The 19,748-nt window shown below is 34.0% G+C and overlaps 1 protein-coding gene and 1 long non-coding RNA gene across 5 annotated transcripts in view; one reads left to right on the top strand and one right to left on the bottom strand.

The window, feature by feature from the left end:
- Positions 1 to 19,748, bottom strand: part of LOC140046553 (asparagine synthetase [glutamine-hydrolyzing]-like) — a 47,127-nt gene that overhangs the window by 525 nt on the left and 26,854 nt on the right. For 3 of the 4 annotated variants that reach the window (XM_072091244.1, XM_072091242.1, XM_072091246.1), the window contains 5 exons: positions 14,745 to 15,015; positions 13,852 to 13,944; positions 1,946 to 2,203; positions 1,224 to 1,431; positions 554 to 791 (listed from right to left, as the gene is read on the bottom strand). In XM_072091244.1, coding sequence (XP_071947345.1) covers positions 554 to 791; positions 1,224 to 1,431; positions 1,946 to 2,203; positions 13,852 to 13,944; positions 14,745 to 15,015 — 1,068 coding nt within the window. The remainder of the gene's footprint in view (positions 1 to 553; positions 792 to 1,223; positions 1,432 to 1,945; positions 2,204 to 13,851; positions 13,945 to 14,744; positions 15,016 to 19,748) is intronic. The other variant, XM_072091245.1, reaches the window with a different exon arrangement.
- LOC140047989 (uncharacterized) lies at positions 7,544 to 9,120 on the top strand. The gene is made up of 3 exons (XR_011845015.1): positions 7,544 to 7,745; positions 8,057 to 8,161; positions 8,284 to 9,120. It is a non-coding gene; the product is annotated as an uncharacterized lncRNA (long non-coding RNA).

The following is a 19,748-nucleotide window of genomic DNA, read 5'->3' as shown; positions in this document are numbered from 1 at the left end:
ATATAAAATAGAAAAACTACTGGCTAAAAAGACGAACTAACAAAAATAAAAACAGTCCAAGAATACAATGAAATAAAATTTGTCCTATTAGTATACTACTATTGTATTATTATTACTAGGTACGGAAAGCCTCAGGACAGTGCTCATGAATAATTTACTGTATACATGAGCTTCACTACCATTCCAAGGATCCTCGGTTCAAGGCCTGTCAGTCATGTCAGGATTTTTCCACTGACAATTACAACTCCACTCCCGAAGACTTGTAAAAAGACTTTGTTTATATAGAGCATTTTGTCACTGTGTATATGTGAACAGGATAAAAATTTTCCTCAATTAGAGAAGAAAAAGAAAACATGTGGTTGAGTTAATAGGCTACTGAAATATTTATTTCCTCCATGTTGTTTAGAAGAGTATTTTTTCTGGTATCAAAAAGGTTCATTAGCCACAGCCCTTTTGTATTATGATTAGATTCAAGAGCCGCTTTCCAGAATCCCTCCTCATGGATACCAAAATGCTTGTCTTTACAAATATATTTAGTGAATAAAATAGTTACCAAATTTTCTATGTGTTCTTGCAAAATTGCTTTCCATGTCTTTTCAACAGATGACACTCCGTCACTAAATTCTTCTTTCTTTCTCCATAAAACTTGCTCTGGTAAAAGATCGGTTCCATCAAATGCCTTGCGCAAGAGCTCCTTTTCTATTCCACCTTTGGGTGTACGAAGATTTGGAGGTATTGACAAAATGTAGGACACTAAGTGATGATCTAAAAATGGTACTCGGATTTCAAGCCTAAAAAAAAAAAAATATATATATATATAACCAGTAGAACTGTCGTCATTTAGACGGGTGATATACTTCATAAATATGAGCATTCTATATCATTGGTAATTTTATTTTGCAATTATTGTCACATATTCTATATGGAAATTGATATTAGATTCAGGGGCAGATTGGGGGGTGGTTGCCTTACAAGCGAAGCGGACAAACCAGGCTTGGGGCTGAGGTGCTGCCAAGCATTCTAGAGTAATTTAGGTTGTTTCAATCAGTTTATGGGTGCATAAATCTGGTAAATTTATGCAAGAAGTTGATATGATTAAAAAGTAGGTTAGGCTTTTCCTGTGTGTACAGTCTTTCCACCCACCTAGCACTCCCTCCCCTAGATCCCCTAAGATTATAAACTTATTGCCAATTAGTAATCATAAAAATAAATGTTTTTCTAACCCATGAGCAGCTGTAATTCTATCAGCTCTTAGGCCACAGAACAAGTACATTGTGTTGAGTAGTCGGTGGCTCTCCATTTCTGCTTCTTTAGAATTTGGAGCAAAATGAAAATAGCCATAACCTTGGCAGAGTTCATCAGCACCTTCTCCTGAATAAACCACTACAGTATCTGTTTTTTCTTTAATATACTTTGAAACAAGGTACATGCCTAAATGTGAGGTTGTAAAAAAACAAAAAATAATGGAGATTGTTGAATGGAACTATTTTAGCTTCAGAAGAAAAACAATGAAGTTGTTATTGACCTTGTTTGACCTTGTGGATAAATTACCATTTACTGCAACAAATGCATATCGTATTTGTTCTAATAAATGGCATCCATAGAACATCATTTGGAATAAACACCCTCCTCGAATAAAAGCCACGGGGCATATATTTATATCTTCTCGCATAATACATAATATTGACATATTACAACACATTCTCATTTGTACAGTAGTAGAATTCATTGATTAACATGATGTAGGGGCATTTACTTAAATAAATATGGTAAGGGTAATAATTTTACATTCAATTCCAACATTAACATCATCATTTTTAACTTTTTTTGGTTTGGTCTGTTCCATTGGATTTTTAGTATTCTTTTTAGTATTGTTCTGAAACTGGATTTTGCAATAAAGAAAACCTCTGATTATCTGACTACAGTTTATTTTCAGATCACCTACCAATTGCAGATTGTATAGTAGCAACATCATATGATTCAAGAGCATATATAACGTCTTCAATAACTTCAAAGCCTTGTTCTGGAGTAAAAACAATCTCGTGGTGCTCACTTCCAATGTGTGCAGCTACTTTCCGTGCAGCAGAAAGATCAGTGCTCTCTGTACTCATTCCGATTGCAAAAGTCTGAAAAAGATAATCAACTCCATTCTCTTGAGCAAATTTGGATGCTAATGCTGAAACTAGACTTGAATCCAATCCTCCTAAAATAAGATACATAATATTGTTAGGGTTCGATACATTATCATGAACACACATTCAACTTTCTGTCAAATGCCTATTCTAGTAAATCTTTGTATATCACATATATTACTGTAGTGTAAGCACATACAAATTAAAATTTCTCTACACTGAATTTAAATAGGCTTCAAATATTATTTAAATAAGTTCTGTTGTCTGCTGATACAGTGATATATATATAAACCAACAAATAATATTTTGACACTTAATTCGATTACACTAAATGAAAGATGGAGGGAACATCTACTAATTACAACTTTTAAATTCATTTTCATATTTATTTACCTGTAGTCAAAGTTGTAAAACAATAATTAAACAACAAATTTTAACAAATGTTCACTAGTAATAGTATCCCTATTATAAGTCTAAAAAGGGCCAATCTGTGAAAAAATTAAAATTAATTAATTATTAATTACGAATTAAAAGACGTTTACTAAATAATTTTAATATAAAATTTAATGACAAAAAGAGAGATCGACGTTTCGGTACCATCATAGAACCATTTTCAAGATCAAGTGAATACAAAACAATAATAATTATGTGCACTAAGCACCAAAGTTGGTGACAGGAAATGCTAATTGAGGGCTAATTAAAGTAATTAGCTCCTCCTACTGAGTTAGATAAACAATTTAGCTTTGAAACGTCGATCTCTCTTTTTGTCATTAAATTTTATATTGAAATTATTAATTAATTTAAAAAAATTGTTTCTCAACTGATTTGTGTTATATGGGGTCTAAATATCCAAAAAAAATTCCAGCTCATCTGGCCTGGGAAAAGCTGCCATAAAATACAAATTTTTGCTCAAGTGTAGTTTCCACTAGCGACGCAACGGAACCGACGCAACGTAAGAAAATGCCCTTCCAATGATTGTGTTTTCCCCCGCCTGCTTGACATCAAACCTCAAACAAGTAAGTTAGACATGGAAATTTTAAGTTATTTTCCAAATCGTAAAGAGAAGCATGGGAAACTTTCAGTACTTAAAGTATAAACAATGTATGGATAAAGCAATTCAGCTTATCTTATGCGACTGAATGCATAGTAATACATTTGAAGATCAACACTAGTCACCCTATCTACCTGTTCATCCACTATCTACAGTATCATCTGTCATAATAACCTTCAGTCAACCACTGGGGGTTAAAGTAATGCAGATTAGTTATCAGACTTGGAGGATTCTCAAGAGCTGGGAAAGTCAAAAAGGTATTGAAAACATCTAAGCTGTGGCTGTATATCATTAGATGGTATAACTTGTTAAGCACGATTGTACACAGGTATGCTTTCATAATTGCAGCAGCAGTGGGAGGCTATCTACACTAGCAATGCTTGACGTATTCTCGTGATCACTTTCCAATTTATTTCAGAAGCTGAATTTTGTTTTTTTCTGTAACCTTAAAAAACATAGGCTAATCAAAATCATAAAAAGATTAAATTAGCAAAAACCTGTACCTTATGGTTGCAATTTTTAAAATAAAAATGGCAGCCATTACATGAACTTCAAAAAGCTGTATTTAGATTCCTTGACCCTCAAAACATACACTTTGCCAACAAAATCACTTCCATACATGATGTATAAGCTTGAGGTATAAGGTAAAATCTGTAAATGTTATGCCAGCCATTTTAAAAAACAAAATGGTGGCCATTAGGTGAACTTTGAAATGCTGTATTTTGATTCCTTGACCCTCAAAACACCACTTCACTACCATACATGATGTAGAAGAGGAGATATAAAAGTGGAAACCTGTATTTTATGGTTGCTATTTTAAAAATCCAAATTGGCGGCTTCCCATGCCAGATGAGTTGGAACTTATTTTTGGTGGATATATAGACCCCATATGACACAAATCAGTTGAGAAACACATGTTTCTAATTTTTTCCCAGAGAAAGTGGAAAATAGGGATACTAAACGGTAAAAGAACCTTTAAATACAGAGAAAAAAAGAATGGAACTAAAAAAATGTAACTGAAAAAAATATAAATAATATATATATATAAAGTCATGGCTAGCTAAAGAGATCCTGCTTTTTTATTAGGGAGGTTTCGCAACCTTACGAATACGATAACGAAAATGGATACGTCACACATTTGTGAAACTTTTAAGGTTATCCCCATTTCATATTCGTAAAGCGTATTCATGTTGACGAATATCAACAGTCATATTCGTAACTACAAAATAAGTATAGTTTTTGATATATTTTGCACATTTTGCATTTGAATCAATGATTCATGATTATAATATAATTAGAGATATTGAAAGTAATTTACTAAAGTAATTTACTAAAATGCCAGGTCAATTTTGATAAATAGCAGTTTTTAAAGTCCTCACTCGATTTGACGCTAGGCTTTAGCAGCCAATCAACACGTACCTGTGCTTCGCTCAAATTTACCGCAGTCATATTTTGCACGATGCTCTCAATATTTCGTTGCCATGCGAAACAGATTTTTACTGGCTTACGAAAACGAATACGTTTGCGTGACGTATCCGTTTTCGTTATCGTATTCGTAAGATTGCGAAACCTCTCTATTTTTTACTTTTCATTTAACTTTGTATATGTATGTTTTTTATCAAAATTTTCTGTATATCTTTCAAATTATGTATGCTTTTATTTGTTATATGTTGTCATATTATAAATGTTGTGATTCTCTGTGTTTAGAGAAGGATGCTTTAGACCAGGTCCGCCTTAATTAGCCAATCAAAATCGCATAAATTTTGGAGGGAAAATGTTATCCTCCTCTGAAGCCTAAAATTTGCATATTCAGTATAAAAGTGGAATGTAATAGATATTAGGGGAGAAGAGAGAATAAGATCAGAGTAGATAAACGGAAAGATGATAAAGAATATATTAAGGCTTGACTGGTAGTGGTAGAAAGATGTATTAATCGAATTACAAGGAATAAAAGTTCTAGTTGAGTTAAATATACTTTTTGTATGAGTTATCATTCAGTGACAGCTGTGTACGTCGCGTGGAAATATATACGCCTGAGAAAGCTCGGAACCAACTAAGATAAATTCACTACATGGTGGCAGCGGTGAAAATTTTTGTTTACATGATTTAAGTATCAAGAAGAAGAAGAAGAAGTGACAGTGCCTACTCTACGGGCCTGTTAAATCAGTAACCAAAAAGTTAAATGGTTACGAAGATCTGTATTCCTGACAGTTTTTATACCGTGCGTTGTTTGGATATTACAACGAAGAAGAAGTACTGTTGAGCTCAAGGTACCTACTCAAGACTGCTGGATATTCATCGGAGATACTGTATATATTCACCGAGGTCTGAAAGAAGAAGACTGAAGTAACAGAAGGAAGCCCAGAAAATTTTGAGAAGATTTGCAAAGCTGACTTTGTAAACTATTTTTTATTTCGAAAGTAAATTTTTGTATGGAGCGAACTTGGAACGTTGTTTGTGACTTTGAAGTAAATTAATGTCTTATATTGTATTGCATTTAAAAATTTATGTGGATTTCATATTTTTACATATCTGAATGGAATCAAGGTAATACAAATACTTTTATAACATATTTTGTATACATAAGTTTACATATTTCATTAGTAAAATTGTTATTAGCATGACAACTTTAAGATCGGGTAAAAATATAGAAGACTATGTCAGAAAAAGATACTAGGGAAGATATGGTTGACCAAGAAGAGGTTGACCAAGTCAATGAAATGTATGATAACATGGCTAGGGATATTGATTTGCCCGAAATACCCGGCGGTATGCCTAAAGATATGATGCTCGAATATTTTCGAATGAAGTTCGAGGCCGAAAACAAAAAGTTAGAATTACAATACCAACAAGACCAATTAAGATTAGAAGCAGATATAGAGAAAAGAAAAATTGAATCACAAGAAAGAATGAAAATGATGGAATTAGAAAATAGGTCTAGCTACAGTAATGCTAGGAAAATAGTAGATGAAATGAAGGTAAAGGTTCCTACTTTGAAGGAATCAGATGATATTGATATATATTTTAGAACATTTGAACACTTGGCAGAAGCCACAGGTTGGGATAAGAATACGTGGTCCGCTAGGTTAGCACCTGAACTGTCTGGTAAAGCTAGGACAGCATATGCATCCTTAACCGTAAAAGAATGTGTAGATTATGATACCTTAAAGAAGGCAATCTTAGAAAAGTATGATGTGTCCGCAGAGACCTACAGATTTAAATTTAGAAATTCGAACAGAGTTAAAGATATGTCCATCAGGGAATGGCTGAATGAGCTCTCCCATTATTTAAAATGTTGGATGAAATGTGCTAATGTAAAAGAAGATGATGCTGCAGGCATTATTGAAATGATTATAATGGAACAGGCACTTGATAAAATGCCTGAAGATCTGAGGCTTTATCTTAGAGATAAACAAGTAAATAAGAGCTATGATATGGCTATGCTAGCCGATGATTATATAGCTAATAGAGGTGGCCGTGGCTATTTGAATGCCGTAAATTCTGAAAATAAGCCTACGTATTATAAGGGCCAAGAAAATAGTAAACCTAAGAATAGTACGACTCAGAATAACCCTGGAGCTAGGCAGCAAGGATACAATAGGTATCGCGGAAGGGGAGGCAAATTCCATAACTATGGTAGAAATTTCCAACAGAGAGAACCTTCAAATGAATGGATTAATGGCCTATGCTTTAATTGTAAGGAGAAGGGACATAAAATAGGGGATTGTCCTAAGATGGTAGCAAAAGGAAAGACTAGTGACACTAAGAAGGGCCCGAATGTGAAAGATGGCTTAAAATGGATATGAAAGGGTTCCTAGCAATATCATTTTATTGGCTCAACGTGTAGATCAATCAGTTTTAAGCTTGCCATAGTCATACTTAATGTTTTGGAGGACGACAACGCCCTCAAAACGCCCCTGAGAAACCTGTGAAAAACTTTTTGTGACGTCACTAAAAGTTATTTTTGTATTACAGAGATAGGAATTTAGCAGTAAATCATTGATTGATGCAAAAGCATGGTAGTAATTACTTATCGCTTTGATATTTTTATTCTTGGATAAGTATGTTAGCCTAATCGAATAAAATTAATTCATATTATCAACCATGTTTTTTTTTAAACGGATTTTAATTTCGTTTTTCAAGGCCACCTTTTACGAAATTCATAGCCAAATGCCTATCTTGCTGGGTACACGGAGTTATTTTGCGCATGCGTGAGAATCACAGAGTCGATCTCCTTGGCCTCTCTCTCTCGACCCTCCTCTCTCGCGAGCGATGTTTATTTCGCTATTTATTATACACGTATTATTGAAACATTCATTTTATTATTATTTCATTGTAATTAACTGAAATTGATGGAAATTCGTCCACATCGTCTTGTTAACACGGGTGTTAACATCGTTTTGAAGAAACAGTTGGACGAGCAAATGGTGTTTGACAATGCCATGGCCTGGAGCTAGCTAGGCCTTTTTAGTAGCGATGACTGCTGGATACGGTGTTTAGTCGGCCGGCCAGAGGTGAGCTGAGAGCGTATGCTCCTTGATGTATCGTTGAGGGTGTTAATGGTAGGCACAATTGTGTTACTGTATTATGTATATACACATTATTTATAAGTACGTTTATTAATATTGGTGTGTGCTGTAGTGTCCTGACTAACGCATTATTAAAATATTTTTTTGTTATTACATGCCGCCCTAGGCTAGGCAACACTGAATACTAAATATAGGATTCCCAATAAAATGAATAGAGGTGGATTTTCTCTAATGTAGTAATAAAGGTTATAACAGGCCAGGCCTAGTTAGGGGTATTTGAGCTTGTATCATATATTATTAATACAGTAAATAAACAATTCATTTGTATTTTTACCTACCTACAGGTCTATAATTGGAGTGCAACTATGATAATTGATGGACGGGATAAGCAAATGTATTTATTGATTGGAATGGAAGCGCAAATGTTAGAGTCAAATTATAATATTAAGGTAACAGTACTGAGCATTGCTATTTTAAACTGTTGATCAAACCTACATAATAAATTATACTAAATTATTATTTTGTTTTGAGGGCAGATAAACATGTGCTCATTCATTTTCCTTTTTTTCAGGTGAATAGAAAGATGCCCAGCGTACTTTATAATAGATGCTACTTGGATCATGCTTGCACGATACATATGCAGTATACTAAGACACCAAGTATAGAATGAGCGCAGACAATTACAATTACAGAACTAAATATTTATGAAGAATAGTAAAATATGCATTTTTAATAGAATTCTTTAGACGTGAGTGCTAGGGTTACAGTCATACTGTAACTATGGTAATGTACTACGACAGTACACTAGTAGCAGTGCATCATATAGTGTTTGTTTTTAACCATCTAAATGGGTCTGGGTATATAAACAAATAAATCACTACTGTACTTCTTTTTTTTTTATTTATTTAGCCAAATACTATGTACAATGGACATTTATGAAAGAATCCATCTCTTGAATATGATGGAGCTGGCTGGTGTTTTTTAGAATTAAAATGTATCACTCAGGTCTCAAAAGTAATTTATGTCCCGTTTGAAAAATCCTGCTTGTTCCAAACTCATTATGATACATTTGTTCAATAAAATTCATTCCACACACTATTTCTGCCATATAATTTGTTGATGTTTACAATTTTATTACTAGTACTATTACAGTTCTTCAAAGCCATCTCATGTACTGTTGATTCCATAAATCTGCAAAGATAAGACCAATAAATGGATGGAAATGTACTATTATTTTTATTCAATCCTACCTAGGCCCTATAGTATTATATTTTATGACTTGGTAACAAACAGAAAGAGGTTATTATTTAATTACAGTTACTAACTAAACTATAATAATCCTCTCTGCCTCACCTCTGCTCTACTTTAATTATTAGTATTATGATATTATATTAGTCAATAACAAAAGTCAGAGCCAAAAACAAGTTCAACACAAGCTTACCTTTTTTATTTACGTCGCCTTTTACATACGTCTACGCCCGCGCCTTGTCCACTTCCTGGAGGTTCGTCGGTGGACCGGCGACTACTACTCTCTTGTACTGTAGACCATGGAGTAACTCCATGTGTAGGCCTAGCCTAGCCTAGTATAGTACTAGCGAATTTAGAAGAAAATATAGTCTACTACTAGACCTAGCCTAATTTGTAGTCTGCGTGAGTGGTTTAGTGTGAGATGTACAAATACACCCTTTCTTCTTTTCACGTACAATCTTTGCAGACATAACTTTTTATTGATTTGTGAAATATCAATATTTTCTACGACTGCAGCAACAGGGAGCTTGCAACACGTGAGAGGATGGGTTTGTTTATTTTGTTTACACCACACAGACCGCGAACGAAACAAGGCGGTGATTGGACTGTATTAAAATTCATTAACCAATCACAAAACGACTGCTGCCGTGGCTACAACCCCGGGTGTTTCAAACTCTAAATTTGACGATCTCGTACGTGCGTATAGAACGTTCATAAAAATTAAGATGGCGTGCCAGTTGGTCGGCCATTTTGCGGACGTTTTATACCAAAATTTAATTTATTTATTTCTCAAGTTCTACTAGGTATTTGAATCTAATTTTTTGTGTGCTGTTTATTAACATTAAAAGGATTCATAAAAAGTCATTTTTGTGAAATTTTAAAATCCTTTCATATCCATTTTAAGATGTGAAGGACTAAAATCAGATAGACCCCAAGTAGTTATAGATAGTGTAGAAAATAAAATGGAGAAATGTACAATACCAGGAAAATTAGAAGGACAGGATATAACTATGCTTAGAGACTCAGGATGTACCCAGTCAGCTGTTAAGGAAAGTCTAGTGCCTAACAAATGTTACTTGCCAGGAAAATGGGTTACGTTAAGAGGTATAGGAGGCGATATTACCGTCCCCTTAGCTGAGGTAGCTATAGAAAGTAAGATAGTGACAGGAAAAGTGATTGTAGCCGTAATCGAAGGATTACAGAGGGACATGTTATTGGGTCATGATTTGGACCAGAATTGTGGGGAAACAATGGCTAAAGAAATGTTCGTCCTAACTAGGGAGCAAGCCAGAATAGAAAATGATGTTAGAATACAAGACGAAATGATATTGATATTTGCAGGTCACATGGGTGTTGAGAAAACTAAAAGTAGGATCCTGAACCAATTCTATTGGCCAGGTATATTTAAAGATGTGGTAGTCTATTGTAAAGTCTGTAAGGAATGCCAAAAGGTAGATAAGGGTAAAAGTAAAAGGAAACATACTTTGATACCGTTACCGATTATAAGTACACCATTTAAACGTATAGCGATAGACATTGTTGGACCCTTATCTAGAACAAGCCGTAATAACAAATATATGCTTACTATAATTGACTATGCTACGAGATATCCGGATGCTATCCCGTTACCCAATGTTAGAGCTGAAACAGTAGCCAGGGCTCTAATAGAAGTCTTTACTAGAGTAGGATTACCCGAAGAGATTGTACATGATCAAGGAACTAATTTCATGTCTTCAATTATGCAATCTATATGTAGTATGTTGGGGATTAATCAATTAAAGACTACAGTGTACCACCCCCAAAGCAATGGGCTTGTTGAAAGATTTCACGGTACATTGAAAAATATGATAAGGACACTTACAGTTAACCAAAGCAAAAATTGGGATAACTACATACCCCCCTTTCTGTTTGCATACAGAGAAGTTCCTAGTAAAGCGACGGGCCATTCACCTTTTAAATTGCTTTATGGTAGAGAGGTGAGGGGACCCTTGAGTTTACTCAAAAGTAATTGGGTAGAAGATGAAGAAACATCTACTGATGTTATCAAATACATGTTAGACATAAGAGAAAAAATGGAGGAATTAATGAAAGATGCTAATGTAAACAAACTTGAACAACAAGAAATTATGTCCCACAATTATAACAAGAATGCTATTGATAGAGAATTTGTAGAAGGGGACAAAGTGTTGATATTCCTTCCAGTAGGAAATAGTAAGTTAGACAGTAAATGGCAAGGCCCCTTCACTGTTACAAAAAAGGTCAATGATGTAAATTATGAAATATACATAGGAGGTAGAAGAAAAGAAAAACAAATTCTACATATTAATATGTTAAAGAGATGGTATGATAAAGTAGAAATAAGTAAAGATGGTTATTATGTAGTAACAAATGTTCAGTCGATAGAAGAAGTAGACTTAAATGAAACAGTCCATAACAATGAGTTAGATAGTGAAATAGACATAGGATTGTCTTATCATCAATCACAAACATGGAGAGATGTTAACGTTAGTAGTAATTTAAATGATACACAAACTAAACAATTAACAGAATTGTTAAAGTACCAACAGAATGTATTCTCGGATGTACCAGGTAGAACTCACTTGGTGACACATGAAATTAAGACTAATGGTGAAATGCCTATAAGGCATAGGGCATATAGAACGCCCCAAGCATTAAAGGGTAAATTGAAAGAGGAATTAGATAGTATGTTGGCTATGGGTATAATAGAACCTACTGTTAGTGCCTATGCTGCACCTATTATTGCCCTGAAGAAAGGCCAGAATCAAATTAGAATGGTGACAGATTTTAGATCACTAAATAAGACTACACAATTTGACCCTTATGTTATGCCTCGCATAGACGAAATGTTGGATGAGGTATCATCCGCAATATACATAACTACGTTAGATCTAACTAAAGGATTTTACCAGGTGCCTCTGGATCCTAAGACCAAAGACAAATCAGCATTTATTACACAATTTGGACAGTATTGTTACAATGTACTTCCATTTGGTATGCAAAATAGCTCTAGTACTTTCCAAAGATTAATGGATAAGGTATTACAAGGTACTGAGGGATATGCTAAGGCATATATAGATGACATATGTATTTATAGTCAAACTTGGAAAGATCATATTTTTCATTTGAATGAATGATTAAGTAGTGCTGGATTGACAGCAAAGCCTTTGAAATGTAAAATTGCCTATGCACAGGTAGAATTTCTGGGGCATAAGATTGGTAATGGAGAAATTAGACCCATGATTGATAAGGTTGAGGCTGTGGAAAAGTTCCCCAGACCTTTGTCTAAGAAACAAGTCCGATCATTTCTCGGATTAACTGGCTATTACAGAAAATTTGTACAGAACTATGCCGATATTGCTAAGCCATTGATTGATTTAACTTTAAAGAGTAAAAGTAATACCGTTAAGTGGAATGAACAATGTGAAAATGCCTTTGTAACCTTAAAGAAACGACTTACTGATGATAATGTATTAAAAGCCCCAAATTTTGATAAGATGTTTATATTGCAAACCGATGCCTCAAATTATGGCATAGGTGCAGTGCTGAGCCAAATAGATGGTGAGGGTAATGATTATCCCATTGTGTACTTAAGTAGAAAGTTATCTGTACATGAGCAGAGATATTCTGAGCAGAGATATTCTGTGCCAGAAAAAGAGTGCCTCTCTATTGTTTGGGCTATCAATAAACTTAAGTACTATCTGTATGGTTGTGAATTTCAAGTTCATACTGACCACCAGGCATTGAGATGGATGGACTCAATGAAGGGTGCCAATGTTAGACTTATGAGATGGGCTCTGTTTTTACAAGGATGTAAATTTAAAGTTATTTACAAGAAAGGATCATTAAATGGAAATGCAGATGGATTAAGCCGTGCATAATAATATTATAGAGGTGTTATTAGTAGATAGTTTAAAGTAAAATGGTTTTAAATGTTAAATTTTTGGAAAGATTGACACAATCTTTTTCCCAAAAAGGGGAATGTCATATTATAAATGTTGTGATTCTCTGTGTTTAGAGAAGGATGCTTTAGACCAGGTCCGCCTTAATTAGCCAATCAAAATCGCATAAATTTTGGAGGGAAAATGTTATCCTCCTCTGAAGCCTAAAATTTGCATATTCAGTATAAAAGTGGAATGTAATAGATATTAGAGGAGAAGAGAGAATAAGATCAGAGTAGATAAACGGAAAGATGATAAAGAATATATTAAGGCTTGACTGGTAGTGGTAGAAAGATGTATTAATCGAATTACAAGGAATAAAAGTTCTAGTTGAGTTAAATATACTTTTTGTATGAGTTATCATTCAGTGACAGCTGTGTACGTCGCGTGGAAATATATACGCCTGAGAAAGCTCGGAACCAACTAAGATAAATTCACTACATATGTTATAACTTTTCTTTACTTTCAAACATTGTAACTGGACAATTTTAAAAAGCAGTACTAACGTTATTGAAAATGCAATCTAGTCAAAATAGATAATAAAACAAGGCCAACAGCCATAAGTCGCATGCTCTCAGAAAAAAATGAACTTTCAAAAAGTAATGTACTTTAAAACTTTTCTGTACATCAAAACAGTTCAAAAAGTACAGAAAAGCGATAAAACGCATAGTGATACCCGACCGACAGACAGACCGACAGACATAATGAACTATTGAGTCGCGTCCATGCGACTAAAAATTATTAACAATTATTTGAACATCCATTAAATCAAGTATTATAATATAATACACCAAAGAAAATTGTTGTTGTTTTAGAACCACCACATCCAAATATTACACCCCTCATATACCACCAAATTTCACAAATGTGAACAAAAAAGAATCTGTTCCACAATTAATAGTTTGGTAAGATTCAGACTTTTCATATGTTACCTGATAAGAAGCAACCTACTCTTCTGTTTGCCATAAATCTTTTTGTAACAGCCTCGGTAAACAAGAATTGAATATTAGCTGCATGATCTGCATCTGAAATTAAGAGTAAAATTTCAAAGTATATATAATGTGAAAACTTGCTCCTCGCAAATAAATAATATTTATTATAGAATTCAATGTTATTTTTTGCATTAATTTATTTTTATACAGCATAGTAATTATGCTTTTGTACTATCACACACTTTATGATCAAATTCAGGACGATTCGGCCCTTCCAAAGATGATTTAGCCACTTTTGCCACTTTTTTTAGACCAAACCAATAATGATTGTACCTTTTTGTGGTATTTATAAAATTTTGATATCAAGTGTTTGAACTAAATATTTAATAACATATTTTGTTGATACAGGTATGGATATTATCATTCATCCTGGTAGTATTAAGTTTAGAAAACAATTAAATCTAGTCAACTGGATTTACTGTACTTGTATATAATGACGTCTTACAACCTATCCAGGTCGTATAAACATGGATAGGTTGTGAAAACTTGCTGCTACTATATATACAGTCCAGTTGTATTTTGTTGATATTTCCAATGTTGATTCTAAAAAATGTAATTTTTAGTCGCGTGCAACGTGACTTTACAGCTCACTATGTCGGTCGGTAAACACTACCTTGAGCATGCGACTGCAGCCATGTATATGGCCTTGTTTTTTTGTAAAAGGAAACAAAACCAAACATTAAACGTAATTAAATAATTGATTTTTTTTTGCATCTGCATTGCACAGTTGCTTAAATGTGCCAAATTGTCCCTGGGCCGAATCATCCCACTACCTTATGATCTGTTTTTTCTGGATTAAGTAGGAGTCATTATCCTTTAGAAAATGACCTTACTTGGTATTTGACATGATGTTTCCAAAGCCCATTTTGGTACAACAGTTATTGAATGAAACTGATTTTGGCAAACAAATACAGCTTTTCCGTCATTTCCCAAATTGTATTCTTCGTAATGACCGGGTAGTAACTGGGATATACCATTAGCCTCCTCTACTTTCTCAATTCCTAATAGTCCCTTTGCTTCTGAACATATGGCAAGCACTCTTTGTTTTTCCTTGTAAAGACGAAACAATGGTCGAACGCCAATTGTATCCCGTCCAATATACACCTAGTAAAACAGTCAAGAAGGAAGAATTAGCTTTGTTATGATTTACCTAAACCCTGCACTATGGAACAAACTCAATCACATTAAATGATTTACCTAAACCCTGCACTATGTGCCAAACTCAATCATTTACCTAAACCCTGCACTATGGAACAAACTCAATCAGATTAAATGAAATAAAGCACCTGGACCAGACATGATTCCCCCATGGATTCTGAAAGATAACAGTAGCATAATTGCAGGTCCTCTATGTGCTATCTTTAATTCTAGTCTCAGGGAAGGGGTTATATCTGATATTTGGAAATGCGCAAATGTAGTGCCTATCCTGAAAGCTAGTCCACCTAGAAGTATCGAGAATGATATTTTCCCTATTTCACTTACTTTTACAACAATGAAAGTTTTTGAAAGTTTAATTGGAGAACAAATTTGGGCCCAAATTAAATAAAAAATTAATCTTAACTAGATTTAATTCGTCACTATGAGGAATTATAGGCTATATGCATTGATTTAAATAAAGATAATTGATTTTTAAAAGATATATTGATTGATTGATTTTGTCAGAATCTTTAATTATTTATAATATATGAAGATAGGATCTTGCTAATGCAAATACAAAATAAATAATAATAAATAAATAAATAAAATTGAACAAACAATATGGATAATAAAAAAAAATCTTATTTCGTTTTGTTTCCCAAAGTGAGACTCGGTACCTTGTGCTATAGACACGAGCACACCACCAAGCCATACACAACTGACTAAAAGTTGAAGTATTTACTACATGCAGTAACCACTTTGGTGCAGATAGATTATTACATACCGCAATGAATTGTTATTATAAACAAATGTTTAACTTTATATATGAACATTTTAAAGAAAAAAGTTAATGTTAAGTTTGTTATTTCGGCCCAAGAAAATGTAATAGTTTGTTTTATTGTCAAAATTAATTTAAAAAAATTTAATATGCAATTAATGATGACTTAATTTTTTCTTTTAATTTCATAATAAATCATACATATGATACAAAATGAAATGCAAAATAGGAGTTCCTGAGCATTCTGACATCTATATTGATTTTAAAATTTTAGCATATTTTCACCATTTTGTTACCATTTTATTAACTTACACATGCGTAGCCTGTCCTTTTGACGTGCTCGTAGAACGCAATTTCGAGTTGAAAGGTGAATAAAATATGATGAAGATATTAAAGAAAGGTTGTAAAACAGAAATCGGACAAAAAGTGTGTGTAATAACGTTTAACCCGCAGTGCGCGTGTAAAAATCTGTGCACTCATGGCAATTTTTTAAACGCTTATAATTGCCTGAAACAAACTCTAATTTCATCGAAAATCAATTGTGAAAATTTTAAGCACGCGTACGCATGTGCTTTAATGCTGAATGATGAAATATGACCTGAAATTTATGAGTACCAAATTTGGTTTAATTATGATACATGCTTGTGAAGATATTATTCCAAACATGATTTCGTTAAATCGTGTGTAGACCGTGTAATTTTTGATTGTGCACCGTGAAAAGATAACACATCGATTCGTGGCCATAAGGATTGATGTAGGTAGATGAAATTGATCTCAAGATAATTGACGGACAAAATAGTGCTAAGGAAAGAATAAATAAATAAATAAACATCTTGACAAAATCAATAAGGTTATGTGGATAAACCAAAGCCACTGAAAGTAGTTATGGAACAAGCTAGCTCGTGTGATAGAGTATTAAAAAAATGCTGAACTTTAAAGCCGGAGTCAGTGCAAGTTTCTAAGGATAGGACAAGAACAGAAAGAGAAGCGTACAAAGCACTTCGATTGAAACTGAAAGAAAGAACAAGCAGGGGAGAAGACAATCTTGTTATCAGAAATGGAAAGATAGTTCGTCACAGCTTTCGGAGTGACGACAGATCTGCCTAAAAGAACATCTCCACAGAATAATTGTAGACACAGTACGGAACAAAGCACCTAATGTTTTACCTATGAATGTAAATAATGATGCATATACTTTAATTTGGCCGCAAACAAATTTGCAGCAAAATAATACCCAATCAACTTTTAATTTTTTATACACGAACTGTGATTCACCTATGAATAAACGAGAAGAATTAAAGGCACAAGTTTTAGTTGACAAACCATATGTGGTGGCTTTGACTGAAATCTACCCAAAATCATTACAGAATGACCAACAGATTCAACAATGCGAGCTTCAACTTGAAGGATACCAGATGTTCCTGCCCACAAAAAAAGATATCAAGCGAGGAGTATTAATCTACTTGAAAGAAGGAATCTCTGGTACCCTGATAACCCTTGAAAATTAATCATTTGAGGAGTCTGTTTGGATACAAATAAAAGACAGAGGATTTAATTTACTATTCGGTTGTGTATACATAAGCCCAAGTTCTATGGAAACAACCAACAGCTATGTGTTATGCTAGAGAAGGTTTTAGAGAGAGAGATTTTAACTACCGAGACATTGATTTGCAACAGAATGTAGTATACGGAAATGATGCTAACAACATTTGCAAATTCTTGGAATGTATCAACGATCTGTTTTTATACCAACACAAGAACCAACTAGATTTAGAACCGGACAAACACCAAATATACTGGATCTTATTTTTACCAACCAAGAAGACTTGATTAGTGATGTAACCATTGGATCCCCTATTGGCAAGAGTGACCTTGTGACTATTAAATTCAATACGCTGGTTGGGCTTAAAGTTTGTAATGAAGATATACTTGCGAAAAGCTACTACAATGGAGACTATGATATGGCAAGAAACCAATTACAATACATTGAATGGTTTAATCTATTACCAAATTTATCCGGACCAGAAGCGTGGGACATCTTTGAAAATATAATGCAAAAACGTATAGATGACTTTATACCCATGCGAAGGAAATACACAATAAACCACAGTGGATGAATAAAGCCGCACTGGAAGCTGTAAAGAGGAAACGCAAATGCTGAAATAAATACTTAAAAATCAAGAAAAGGGATCCATCAAAAGAATCGTACTACAGTATTGGGACCAGTACTGTGAAGCAAGAAATGAAGCTACCACACTAATATTAGGAAGACTAAATCTGATTTTGAAAATAGACTGGCAGAAGAAGTTAAGGATAATAACAAAGGTTTTTGGAAATATGTCAAAGCGAAAACAAGAACAAAATTGGGCATTCCAGATCTAAAGACACCAGAAGGAAAATTGGCTACATCTGACCAGGATAAAGCTGAAACTCTCAACACATTTTTTGAAAGTGTCTACACCAGAAGATTTATCAACAGTACCTTACTTGGAAAATAAAACCTAATCTAAAATTATATCGACTTTACAGTACACGATATCGATAGCCTTCTCATCAATTTAAACATTAATAAATCACCGGGACCAGATGGACTGCACTCTCGTATTTTGAAGGAAACCCATGAGTGCACAAACATTGCAGATGATTGTTACCAAGCTGATGAATGAGGGTGATGTTCCAACAAGCTGGAAAAAAGCTACAGTGGTACCAATCTTCAAAAAAGGAAGGAAGGATGACCCAAACAACTATAGGTCTGTAAGCTTGATGTCGGTGGTATGCAAGATTATGGAAAAAATTATACCAAAGGCACTTACAAATCATCTAAATCAAAATAACTTGTTAAGCGATGAGTAGCATGGTTTCCGTAGTGGCAGGTCCTGTACAACGCAATTCCTGGAAGTCTTGGAGAAATGGACAGAGGATATTGATGATGGTCACTCTATTGATTGTTTATATTTAGATTATCAAAAGGCTTTCGACAGTGTACCGCATCAACGTTTACTTAGCAAGCTCAAATCATATGGCATTGAAGGTAACCTGTATCGATGGATAGAGAAATATTTGACTGGAGGATCACAGAAAGTTACAGTATATGGTAATCTATCACAAAGTGTAAATATCACAAGCGAAATCCCCCAAGGAAGCATGTTGAACCCAACATTGTTTATCATATTTATTAACGATCTTCCAGTTTTAGGAACTGAAAAAGTACCATACAATAATTAATTTTTACGCCAACCTAACAATTTAAGGCCTGTACAGTCTACAAGGCGGAAATGCAGTCATTTTAAAAAGAAAAATAATTGTTAATGTTTAAAATAATAAATGATAATCTTAATAGCCACAAAGAAACTTTAACACTCAAAATTAAATAAATTGTGTGTAAATTCGGATTATTATGTTTTGATATGAGATTTGTCGATATGTTCCAGTGTTTAAACAATAGTCAGTTAAGTTCCACGTGTGCGCTCGCAATAGTGATTTGATTGACAGCACTGGGGTGATCGATGTAGTGTAAATGGGCGCAACTCGAGTTCATCTCGCAGTTTTTTTGGCTAGTGTAAATGGAAAATGCCTCCAAGTTCAACTCGTGTTCCTCTCCCAGTCGATAGTGTAAAAAGGGTATTAGACCAACATTGGAATACTGCAATACAGCTTGGTATCCATTGTATAAGAAAGATGAAGATCTATTAGAAAAAGTGCAACAACGAGCCACACGACTTATTCCTATAAGGCATTTATTCTACCCAGACAGATTGAAAGATCTGAATCTTCCTACTTTAGCCTACCGAGAAAGGTCAGATGTCATACAAATTTTCAAAATTATAAAAGGATTTGATAACCTTGATGCCAACATGTTTTTTGATATGGACGAGAACTCAAGAAGAGGACATATTTTTTTAAAAACTTTGCTGAACTAGGA

The sequence above is a fragment of the Antedon mediterranea genome, chromosome 4, assembly GCF_964355755.1.
Source record: "Antedon mediterranea chromosome 4, ecAntMedi1.1, whole genome shotgun sequence".
Classification (NCBI taxonomy): domain Eukaryota; kingdom Metazoa; phylum Echinodermata; class Crinoidea; order Comatulida; family Antedonidae; genus Antedon; species Antedon mediterranea.
This window is presented reverse-complemented; position numbering and strand designations above follow the sequence as displayed.